Source organism: Empidonax traillii, unplaced genomic scaffold (genome assembly GCF_003031625.1).
Source record: "Empidonax traillii isolate 1590-97213 ecotype Southwest subspecies unplaced genomic scaffold, ASM303162v1 scaffold427:size767076, whole genome shotgun sequence".
NCBI lineage: Eukaryota > Metazoa > Chordata > Aves > Passeriformes > Tyrannidae > Empidonax > Empidonax traillii.
In genome coordinates, this window is record NW_020955620.1 from 701,605 (window position 1) to 714,192 (window position 12,588).

At 40.7% G+C, this 12,588-nt stretch overlaps 1 protein-coding gene across 1 annotated transcript in view; it reads right to left on the reverse strand.

Annotated features, from left to right (window-relative positions):
- Positions 1 to 374: 374 nt before the first annotated feature.
- Positions 375 to 12,588, reverse strand: part of MTTP (microsomal triglyceride transfer protein) — a 28,266-nt gene continuing 16,052 nt past the window's right edge. Inside the window, exons 10-18 of the mRNA XM_027894446.1 lie at positions 12,228 to 12,335; positions 10,996 to 11,208; positions 9,817 to 10,028; positions 9,100 to 9,197; positions 8,877 to 8,998; positions 7,912 to 8,139; positions 3,062 to 3,186; positions 2,660 to 2,830; positions 375 to 1,759 (exon numbers count right to left, since the gene is read on the reverse strand). Coding sequence (XP_027750247.1) covers positions 1,591 to 1,759; positions 2,660 to 2,830; positions 3,062 to 3,186; positions 7,912 to 8,139; positions 8,877 to 8,998; positions 9,100 to 9,197; positions 9,817 to 10,028; positions 10,996 to 11,208; positions 12,228 to 12,335 — 1,446 coding nt within the window. The 3' untranslated portion in view covers positions 375 to 1,590. The remainder of the gene's footprint in view (positions 1,760 to 2,659; positions 2,831 to 3,061; positions 3,187 to 7,911; positions 8,140 to 8,876; positions 8,999 to 9,099; positions 9,198 to 9,816; positions 10,029 to 10,995; positions 11,209 to 12,227; positions 12,336 to 12,588) is intronic.

Here is a 12,588-nt window from a genome sequence, read left to right on the forward strand (position 1 = left end):
TGCTTCATATGTGAAGGTGAGTAAAATGGTTCCTCTTGCCCCTGTCAACACCATTCCTTCCCCAATGAGAGGCTTTCCCAACCCAGAAGGTAACAGACAAGAAGCAAGACTGAAAACAATTTTGTCACACTGTATTTTTACAAGTTTTATTTATGCTTTGACTAGAAATGTATCAGCATTTTCAGGGAAGACAACATGCAGACTGTTTCATCCCATTGACAGTTTGATTTTTGCAGATTTCTGCACTCTTCTTTTTTTACAACACAAAAGAATTTAGATTTTTTTCTTAATCTTGTACTAATTTTTTTTTTCATGACAATCTGTGAGTTTTTCCTGCCTGCTTTTTGTTTGGTTTTGGTGTTGTTTTTTTTTTCTAAACAATTGTTCCTGGCTTTCAAGTTTACTTTTTTGTGACCAGCACTCACCCACCTCGTCCTATAAAAATTAAATCAGATAGATCATGTCAGAGATCAGCTGAGCTGGGATGAGGTATATTCTTTCTTAACCTGCAATGCTGATGTAAGTATAAAACTTTTTTTTTCACAGTTACTATGAAGACACTACTTGAAGTGTCTAAGTAATTTTAATCAGAGAACTTGTATGAGTAGTGATTGCTTTTTGGCATTAAAATACAAGCCTAACTTGCCTAGGAGAAAATGTTCTGGCTTGGCACAGGCTTTGTTAGACTGTGCATTCAAAATGTATTTCTTTCAAGACCTTTCCGTCATCATAGTTCAGAATTGCCTTAGTGGGTGTTCATGTTTTGGAAATACACCTGCCTTGATTACACACAGGGACACAAACTTTTAGGAGGCAACCTTGAAGAGGAACCAGTGTTGGCTTAACTCTGCTCCTGGTGATAACTACGGAAATCATACCATGGATTTCAATGGGAACAGAATTAAGGCAACTGTAAGTACTTCTGAAAACATTACTCCACATTGTTAATCAATTGTATTTAACTACAGCAGCTAATAAAAAACTCCAAAAGATAAATAACAATAATCAAACTCTGCTTAAAAAAATGCAAAATCTTTTAAAATCCTGTAAAATAAAACCTGCTTTTTTTTGTAAACAGGCAATACTGAGTAAGCAGGAGTTCATGGTCCCATCTAGGTGTTAATTGTACTTGAATATTTGAATGGGGATTGGTCATAGGCCTAAAACACCTATATACTTTAAAATATATTCATAAATAATCATTCTTTATACATCATAATTGTCCTTACCGAATGTCAAAAACACGGACTTCTGTATTTCCCAAGAAAGAAAAATGAAGCATTATTTTTGCTTTTGGCACCAAAAAAAAGTAAAACTAAAGAACAAGCACCACCCTTAAGGGAGTGCATGGAAGGCTACCAAATTGGTCTGTATTTGTCTTAGGGTTTTTTTTACAAAAGTTTTAAATATAGGTTAACATGTAAACACTGTGCACGCACTGAGAGTTTGATCCTGGCCCACTGAAATCAATGGCAAATTTCCCATTAACTGCAGCAGTGCAAGATCAAGCTCCACGTTAGTATGGTACGTACAAGCCTAAATCACTGAGGGAGCCATGGATTCAGGAAAGCCAAAGCTCAGGTTCTTCTTTCAAAACCAGCCGCCGCCGGAATCAGACTTTGCGCCGAAAACCCTCCTGCACATGTTGGAGTTTTCTTGGTGGAGAGGGTATTCGTTGCCTGCCAACATTATTGCTTTCCCTTTCCTTGCAGTGTACCGCCTGCCAGATGGCAGACTTTCATACTTAGTCACGTGACTCCTGCAAAGACACAACACAGAGGTCTGGCATTAGCAAATTCATGCAAAATTTGCACCCTGTTCCAAACACTTTACACACAGATGAGATTACACTTCCACAATGTGCAGATGTAATCAGAAGGTGTTTCAGGAACAGATACTGTTTCCTTAGGATTTTCTGAAGATCCTCAAGTTTTCTAATTTCTTTCAGGTTTTTAATATGTTTTGGATGAGAAAAGCCTGAACGGGTATCTGGTACAGGCTCTGCAAAAAATGTTACCCTTCTGAGGTCTTAGGAATAGGGATCAGGAGGGAGTAGTAAGCCCCTTAAACCCAATTCCATTACTATCCTTTGGCTGCTGGAAAGTATCTTTTGAAATCTATTGCACAGTTGTTTAGTTTTCAGGAAAACTGGTGCCTTAATAAAGTATTATAGGACACAGTGGATGCAAGAGCTTAACACACCAGGTACTTTTGTTGACACGAGTAAACACCAAATGCCAAAGAAAACTTTCCACTTCAGCTAGCTTATAGCTATGCACTTCCTATCTCCACAGTGGAACAGACAACTACTGCTGGCAAAGTTTCAGGTCACCGTCAGAACTGATTGTACATGAGGGGACCAGTGTCCTTGCACTTCAGTTATTTCACTTGCAAAGCCAGATGAAAAAATTTACTAAAGTGTACATTTAGAGCAAGTTGTGATCTTCAAAAAGGTTCTTTCTGAATCTCAGGGCAGAGGGACAGGGAAGAATGGGTTAGCAGAGAGGTTGGTGTGTGTAACAGCCTACACTGCACCTGATCGTGTTAGGATGAAATTTGGCCTCAGTTGTTAATTTCTTATTGCTCTCAAAACCAAAATGTCCAGTTTCAGCAGCTGACTGGAAGGACACCTCAGAAATTATGAGCTCTTAGTTCTTACCTGAACGGAGACTCAATTCTGTCCATCTGCATACAGACTAAAAATGGGTACTGTGAAAACTGCACCGTGGAGATGAAGTCCAATGCCGTTTCTACTTCCAAAGTGGTTTCCATGCCAGCTTTTACAAAGAAGGAATCCACCTCGGTGTTACCAGCTAGAAACACGGCTACCCTACAAATAAATTCAGGCATTACAATTATTTCAAAACACAAAAATAAAGAGGAAATTAAATTACAAACACGCAAATATATATATGCACATAACTATTTAATTCTATTTATTTAATTATTTAATTCTAACTCATCTGCAAGGTCTTTTATATTTAAATCCTTGTCACTGGGACTACCAAGGCTCAGGAGCCTGGGCTGTCTACAACTATAGCATGTGCTGTGAGTGTCTCACCGGTTCTTGACGTTGGTTTTGGATTCCCTGTACCACAGGCTGAACTCCATCCCTCCTGAGATGTCAATGGCCAGTCCACCCAGGAACTCCGCACTGGCCACCGGCCCAGCCTGCAGCTGAATCTCCTGGAGCCATCAAAAAGCACAGGTTACTGACTGCAGACCTCAGAGGTTTCCTTATGCCCTTTTGTAGTGCAATCACACCACTTGTCATTTTTCAGGAGCAGAAAGGAATAGAGTGCTTTTCTGGAAGGGTGGAACAAAACATCCTGATGTACCTCACTCCCTCGAAAATGGGATGAAGCTACGGCAAGGTGCTTTGCATCCTTCCCCTCTCCCCTGTGTGCCAGCTGGCATTATTGCTGCAAGGAGTATCATGCAAGGAATATCAAGTCTCCAAGAGCTACCACACAAGCCTCACGGAGGCTCTGATGGCAGTCCAGCTTATTCAAACTCCTTGCTGGAACCCCAGCAATGGTGTGGCGCAGTGTGACTTCTTGAGCTTACCTGAAGGCAGCCCTGTACTGGCAGTAGGATGCAAAGTGCTGTCACCAATTGTGCCATGTGTAGTGGCTCCAAGCCCACCACATGAGAGGGATTACGTCTTCAGTGGCTGGGTGGCCAAACCCATAAGCTAATGCACTTAACTGCCTCTGTAAATTTGTGTTTAATGCATTTTCCATCCACCATCAAGTGTGCTGATGGTTTCGTGAAGCCTCTGCGGATGGACTAGAAACACATCACGTGGAAGTCCATTTCGGAAGCGATAATATAGCTCAGGGTCATGTCAGTTCATTACTTTTAAGTTTTGACTTACAGCCAAGATTTTAAGGTTCACCCAGCTTGGCAATTTAACTCACTTTATACAGTTGTTCTGCTTCCCTAAGAACTAGTGGATAAACTCATCATTTTAAAAGAAACTTTACTAACTTGGGAAAGTTTATTTTGATCATGTGCCTCAATTATAGAGCACCTCCTCCTCCCAGGTTTCTGTGCCTGTAATGCTGCAGGCATTTGTAGGACATGTGAATACTCAATTTCCTCCACTGGTGCCCAGGCACCTCAGAAGTCTCTTGTCTCTTCTTAGCTATTCAGTAGTCCAGTGGCTCCAAATAATGCTGTCCCAAGATTTAAGGAGGAAGCAAGCAGAGACAGGCAGTCTAGCTTCCTAATCCCTATAGCAAGGAGCAACACTGAGGAAGGTTTTTATTCAGAGCATGAGAGTTTTCCTGCTGTAATCAAAGACTTGGATAATTACAGTGGCTGTACATGTTTACTTAACCTTTTAGGGTAATTTCAATATCTTCAAAATTATTTCCTTGAAAGAACCGACTTGGCAGAACCAACTTGGCCGTCAGCTGCTGCTAAAGTGGGCTTGAGTTTTAAAGAATGCAGTGGGCTGGCTATGGCTTATAAATCCAGCACGCTCTCTGCAAGTGTGGTCATATGATGCTCTGATTTCTAACTTTCACCCAAATAACAATCATTTGATTGCTGAAATCAAAGGGAATTTTTCCACTGACTGCAATGGGGCATAAAATACTTCCCTTTTCGGTCTGTTTAGGTGTGGAAATAAAGCTTGTTTTACTTTATCTTATTTTGCTTTTAATTGGGACTGAATTGGTGGATAGCTGCTAGTGGGTGAGGATGTAACAGTATACGTGCTGGCAGAGACATATACACACAACCAGAGGAGCAGATATTTTTGGATGCATTGTCAAATTGCACCCAATAACAATAAAGTAGGCTGCACAGTTTAAGGCTTAAATCCTACCTAGAATTAAGTCATATTTGTCACTGAAACCAGCAGAGAAGCTAAGGAGTGCTTGTCTTGTGTTTTACTAGCTCATCTATTTCCTTATTTAGAGTTCAGTCCTGTCCTTCGTCTCATGTGCAAATCCAATCCAGGCGGATGGGAGGTGTAAATCACAGAGACCCAGCCTCCTCGGGAGAAGTATTTTCCTTTCCCTTCCTATTTTAAGCTTTGTGTCTCATTGGCAGTGGAAAATGTGATCCAAAAGATCAGAATTGGTCGTTTGTTACCGTTTTAAATGATCCAACATGCTATGTTTCAATTAAAAAAAATCTTTATGTACTGCACTGTAATGCAACACAGAGACAGCTGAAACAGGCACTTCTTTGGGAACTGGCTATCTTCCAATGGGGTCTAGCTTTCAAATGGTTTCTCTGACCTATTAATATAGTATTTAATTTCTCTGTGCTTCTGGCAGGTCTGTTGCCTAGGAGAACTATTAACACTACTGAACTTTAATGCAGGTGACTTAGGAGTTTCAAAAACAGTTTTACGAGAGCTGTTTATTTCATAGAGAGAGTATAACTTCTGGGCAGTTATTCTTAGACCTCAAACAACACAGCAATGGCTGGGAAAATACACTCTGATTTCAGTTTGTGGAGTCGTGAGTAAATATGTCATAGATGATGGGCAGGAGTGTAAGCTTTAGAAGCAATATTGTTAATTTGGAAATCACCTCTCCTAAATGAGCCTATTGTGACTACTGCTTGTTGTAAGGTCAATGAAAGGAAACTATTTTTGGGGGGAGGTGGTCTTATTTGGTAGATTTTACAGCACTTTGAGTACAATCCAGTTTTGGTCTTTCTGTGCAAAATGATCCTTATAAGCAGCAATAGGGGAGCAGAACTTTTCTAGTATTTAAAAATCATATCTCTCAAAATCGGGCTGTACCAATGCACAAACTGGAACCCAAATATGACATTAGTTCTTCTATGACAATTTTATTGCCCCATTTTTAAGCTCCAGTCTTGGCTTCCAAGCTGTCCTTTTGATGTTTGATTTCATCTGTCCTGTATGTGTCTAACATTTTGGTTTGGTTTTCACCTGTTCTGATATAAGTGTGTCCAGCTGTGGCACACCGAGTTTTGGTATTACAGAATGAGCACTGTTTCCCATGCCTTGTTTTCTTCATTGAAAGAAGATAATGCCACATTTGACATGGTTGTCTACAGTATGAATTTGTAAAGGGGGCTTATGTTCTGGGCAAGGCCTGTCCATGCTGGCCAGGGAAAGTGGAGATAGTACCTAACTATCAAGAAGCTATATTAATTATGGCTCTCTTGCATTGTCTTTTCCTCAGTTCCAGTGTTGGGTCATTCGCACTTCCATTCTGACAGCGTTTTCTCGTACAGATGTAAACACTGTTCAAGAATTTGCAGGGGAAGGTGTTTCTAATGAAGCTTAACTTGGCCACGTGGAAGTGCTTAAACCATATTGATGTGCTGTTGACACCTGGAGCGTGGCTGTAAGGCCATGCTTAGAAAGACAGGCTGTGCTTAAAACACAGCTCATCCTGAAGCTGCATTCAACAGTGCTTTAAACAATCCCTGCCTTTGTTGGGTGTGGAGGTAAGAACAAGAGCCTTTTTGGTCGTGAACATGCACTTTTGGTTGTGTCCACTGCTTGAGCTTAGGCACCCACTGTGGTAGTGACAACCCAAGAGAGAAAGCAGGGTGAGATCCCATCTCACCACATTGCTGCCCAAGCTTCCAGAGAGGCAGCAACCCACTGAAAATATTACACCCTGATATTGTTAAAAATGACACAAAGTCCCAGCCCTGGTGTGCCCCAGACTTTTGTGAGGTTCTCCAAAGCCAAGGAGTGGAGAATTTGCTGGCTGACCAAGCTCTAGGGGTGTCTGGCCAACTGATTCAGCCAGAGTATGTGTGGAGCTTGGTGCATGCACAGCAGTTGGAAAATACTTAGTTCTCTAAATGCTCCTGTGCTCAGGGCTGGACATGACTATCTTTCTCACCTCTTCAGTCTGTTTACTGAATAGGTCACAGTAAAGTTTTTGCCAGTAATCTGTGTGTGAACTGTAAAGCATTGCTGGAATGAGCTTAGTTAGTCAATTTGTGCCCTACCTGGGAAGCCCTCTGGACTCATAATATCATAAAGGGCTTGAGTTGGGTTCAGATGGGGAAAGCTGTCATGTGCAGAGGGTGTTTCTATGTAATTTTGATCAGAGTGGATTGTCTCATCATCATCTGCTTTTGGCACTTTCTTTTGACAAAAATTAAAGGGAAAAAGTAAAAAGTAAAGTTTGAGACTGCAGATGTTTCATAAGCTGAGTACAGTTGTTAAATTCACAGGTTCTAAAGAGATCCCTGCTTGGGAAGAGCAAAAATATCAAACCAAGTGCTGACCCTGCACTTTGAAAGAGATGTCTAGATTCTTGTCCTCCAAGAATACATTATTAATACATAAGTAGCCAGTTATATTTGTATGTGAATTTATTTAAGCATAAAATTAGCAGACCGTTTGGGGTGACAGTTGCATAAAAACTGTGTAACCCTCATTTTATTTCCTTGTTTTGCCTAGTAATAAATATTTGAAATTTGGACCTCTTAGCATTATTCTTTGAATGTTAGTTATGTGGGAAAGTTTGAGTACCAGTGATTCATTGACCTGACATTGCCTAAGTGGACATAAGGTCCCTGAACAACTTGTGCAGAGGAAAACTTAGGTGGCCACATGGGACAATACTGTATTATAAGAAACTGTGGGAGGGGAGCTCATAGCTAATAGCCCTATGAGTTAACAGAAAACTCAGTTGGATTTGCTTTCATTTAGTGTTACTTTGTTTTCTACAATATGTGTCCTCACCTTTGTTCTAAATTGTTTTAATGTAATCTAATTCTGTTTTTTAATACCGATGACTTTCCTATAGCTCCCACAGTAAGAGGATCCTGTGTAACATTGGTCAGGTTAATCAGCATTGAAAGGAAGAAAATAAGATGTCCTACAACAACAGTGTGGGGGAGGGAGCATCTGTGCTCAAGAGACAGAAAAAGAAGCAAATAGTGTACTATTAGTACCTGTGAGTAATCTGTCAGGAGGATAAGTCCTTTCACCACGTTCATGGGATCTCCAGTTGCTGAGAGCATTTTAGACATTAAATCACCATACCCTTGGAAAAATGTAACTGGCCTGAGTTGGACATCGAACAGAATGGCTGACATGCCAGCAAAGGAGTCCAGGTTTTCCTCGCCCTCATCAGGAGTTGCAGCTATTATGGACTCCAGACCCTGAGCTTCGATCACCACCTACAACGCAACAGTGATACAGAATCAATGGAAAAAATTCTGCCTGACTCAAACTATCAACAACCCTACATGTCTTCCTAATGTCCAAGAGCCTAACTCTAATTTGTCTAGCTGCAGATGTAAAAGTATGAGGTTAAGACTTAATGGAACTAGGTTGAGCAGCTAGAAAAACAAAAAATAAAATAATTTCATGGCATGTTTTTAGGTGCAGGCAGGATTTACCCACATGCAGATCACAATCCTGAGACTACTTTTCTTTCAAACAAATTTCCCTTCCATCATAAGACTATTTTCCTCGGACAGTTGGGAGGAAAACCCAGAGATGTCCCACCGCACAATTTTTGTCCTGCATAGATTTAGCAGCATTATAATATTGAAAGTTCTTGCCAACTTTAGGAGAAATCTCAAACACTGGGATCTCATTAAAATCTGTTTGATTTGTGCATTTGATCTACTCCTTGTTTTTCCATTCTGTGACATACCAGAAATAGGACTTAATTTTACAAACTCACAAAGCTTTTACTGATTACATCAAATAAATAGCACAGAACTTGATGCAGAACAAAACACCTGTCTTTTTGTTCAGGGTAAACACTGTGGGGTTTTTCCCAGTGTTGGCTTGCTCTCTGCCCAGTGCAGCAAACCTTAGGGTCTTAAGCATTAGCTGAATTGATTTAGAAGCCGTAAGAAAAGGACCACATACTGGCTTTAGTTTTTATGTACAGTGTGACAGTTACCTGGCTGGCATGAAGTTCAGCATTTCTGTCAAAAATATGGATGTTCATGTTACTTCTCCTTAAAATGCCAGAGCCTGAGTAGAGGATGTCAAGGCTGTATGTGGATGATACATCAGGACCACCTTAATTAAAAAAGAAAGAAGGTACCTGTGACTAAACTAGTGGATTAATCAAATGTTTGGGAACACAAACAGGGTTAAAAGGCAGTTTCATGGTTACATACGTGTAATATAGCCAGAGTAGGCAGAGGAAGAGCCCGTCTTGGAGAAGCGGTCATAGTTATGAGTACGCATGTCCTTCAGAACTTTTCGAACTGTTTTGCTGTGGTATTTCAAAACAAACAATCAAAACCATTTGGATACAAAAATTTTACAGTAAAAAATGTATTATTTTTCTGTAGAAACATCAAATTTCAGAGAGGGTGAATTTCCCAGTAGAAGAGAGGGTCTTCAAAACCATTACCTTTTCCAACTAAAAATCTGCCCTAACCCAGAGTCTCTTTTCCAGTTTCAGGTACTCCCTACAGTCATAGGAAGAAGGGCAGGAAAAGTTCTTGCTTGCAAATTAATGATTTTGAAAAGAAGAGATATTTTGATTATTTTTGTTCTCATGCTGAGATGTTTAAATTTTTTTTAAAGTTCACTGGTTCTGAAAATATAAAAACAAGTGATCCACTGAGAGAGTTAAGACCAATAGGTGACATTTTTCACAGTAATGCAAGTTAGGTGCCTAATTCTTATTTGTGCCTGTGAAAATGTGACTATTAAAAGAATGTCAATTAAATTTATTCTGAATTAACAACACCCAAAACTGACATGAAAATCAAGCATCCTTTTATACTTCCCTCAAATTTTAGTAATTTGTTAGAATCTGTGTGGTTTTTTGTTCTCTGCAAAGAAGTAAGGAAGGGCTGTATTTACTCATACTGAACTTAATGTACCTTGCAGGCATTTCGAAGTGAATTATGTCTTGGATCATGGAGAGCATGTACTTGTTCATTTCCATAGGCAGTTCACCAATGGAGAGCAGGATGTTTTTCACTTCCATGTAGGATGGGTTGCTGTTTAAGATGATAGCAGCTGCAGTGGTTCGCACTGTCTTTTCGTGGACTTTACGATTCTGGTGGTATATCCTGTTCATTGTTTCCTTCACCTGGTCAGGAAACACATTATTCACTCAATGCTCATACAGATGGCTGGGCAAAGCACAGGTTGGAATCTCGTTTATAATATCAGCTTAAGTTAGCTTAAGTTAGCTCCATAGCTAAGGCTAATACATAAGGATATATTTTCAGCACCCTGTTTTTCATGGTCCTTTTGGAATGTACGAGACATGTATAGCTCAGTGACCACAAGGACAAGTGGGACATCTGTTATGTTCTCTCAAGCCACAGACCAAATACAGCCTTCCACACTGGTTTTCACAGCGGGGCTGTAAATAAGCAGCAGCACTGAGATCAAATTAATGTGGCAGTGGTAAGATCAAGAGAGAGATTTCCTTGACAGTTAAGGAAATATATACTTTTAAAAGATCAAGAATCTTGTGGTTTTAATTTTATAGATAGTGCCTGTGATGGCTTCACATCCCTGAGAAGATTGTGCCACATCTCTTTTACAGGTAAGTCCATGGAAAGCCATGTAGCCCCACTGACAGAATGGCCTCCAGCATGTTAGTTGCAGAGCAGCACCCTGACAACCTTGGTTCTGGTGGCCAGCAGTAGGTATGAAATGAGATGCCGGGTAAAGATGTTTTGTATGTCTTCTCCTACTCTTGGAGGCTGCAGGGTAAGATGCAGCTATTTTATCCTTGTCTTGTTTTGTGCATTCTTCCTGGCTTTGTGAAAGCACAAGAGAGAACAGGGGTTGCACAGGTGCCCAAGTGTTCCCTCTTGGGAAGGGAGCCCAGTTTTCCCTGCAGACTGCATGCCACCTTTGATGGCTGTGGGGGACTCTGGAGCCAAAGGCTGAGTAGCACCTGTCCACCAGACCATCCCTCCCCTTCAGTATGTTGACTGCACCACACAGATTGGTGTCTTTGGCAAACTTAATGAGATTGCACTCAATCCCACTGTTTAATACAGTCTCTTGCACTTCTCTTCTTGGGCAGTATGTTTTCTTACCTCTTTGGTGAGAAAAGAAGGATCATATCTCTGTAAGGCAGTGGCAGCAAGACTGCTAATGTGCCCTTCTTCTGACTCGGCATACTTCAGAAGCAGTGGAATTGCTTCGGGAAGGAGTGCATTCTTCAGTGCCAGCAGGTACATCCTCACATTGTCATCTTTCTTGGCCTTCTCCAGTCTATTCAGAATCAACCTTTTGGCTTCCACAACAAACTAAAGAAAATCAACAGCACATTTAAACGGTGATCATAAACCTACTTCTTTTCCCCCTGCAAAAGTATGAGGGGCAGGGCTGGGTTCTAGCATGTTTTTGTTTGAAAGTATCATCTCACAGGGTTAACAAATGTGTAAAGCTTATGTTGATGGCTTCCTTCAAGCATAACCTTCAAGCATAATCAAAGTGACTACAGATACAGTGACACCTGGTCCTGTAGTCCAGATAAACCTGGCAGTTTTATCATTTGCTAGCTGCTCCTGCCCTGATTCAGGGGCTTCACAGGTATTCCTTGTGGGGCCAAGATGTCCCCACAAAAAAAAACCAAGGGAATTGTTCTTTAGTGCCTCAAAACATTTTATGAGAGTGCTTGGCAGTTAACAAGGGAAATTAAAAGGTATTCCTAAGGCCTGTTGAGGTGCTCTGTGTCTTTTTGGCAGTGTGCTGCAGTTCCAAATAGCACAGATCCAGCAGGCAGCAGTGCCTTATCTGATCATCCTCATCCTAGTCCTCTAACACCAGCATCTACTCAGTCTATGTTCAAGGGAATAGTCTTCCTCCTAGGTTGTTCTATGCATGTCTGGTACACAGTTGAGTATTTGAACCAATTAATTTTCTTCACAGAGGAGAAATTAGCTAAGGTGATTGAAAATACTAAATGGATCTTGAGTTTGCCAGTGTTTCTCTGAGGACATGCAAAGGTTTTGGACACGGGAGCACAAGTACTGCTTCTGCTGACAGACTAGGCAGTGAGAAAAAAAAGTTCTGTCAGACAAAGGAAAACTAGAGAAATTTAAAGACAAGGGAAGAGACCAGATGAAAGCCTAAAACTGACAAAGTAGACATCATTATTTTAAAAAGTATTCCTCTCTCTATCAAACATAGGAGTTTAAGAACTTATTTTAAAATGGGAGAATATGCTTCCCATGTCTCTCATGCTCTCCCAGTAATGTCAGCAGGGATCATTCTCTTGTGTTGCAGACCAGGATTTAGCCAGCAGTGCACAGCAGATACTCACTGGGAGCTTGCAGCCTCCTCTGTCACACAGCTTTCTGATGAGTGCTCCCATGACAATGACCACAGTTTCTCTGATTTCTTCATTTGCAATATCACCCTTGAACTTATCCTGTTATGTAAAAGCAATGCTGTTAGTCTCTTGGTCTAAATGTGACGAACCACAGTCTGTAGTGCGTTGAATACACTCCCTCATTTCCTGTAAACATTAGTTCAGTGCAAAGGCAGTGATTACCACAATGGCCTGGGCTCAGGTTTAACAGAGCACAGCTCTATCATTACATATAATAACTGCCATTTTCCTCTTGTGTTACATTCAATGTCTCAAATAGTATATTCATTTTTGGATCTATGTTTAAAAAAAA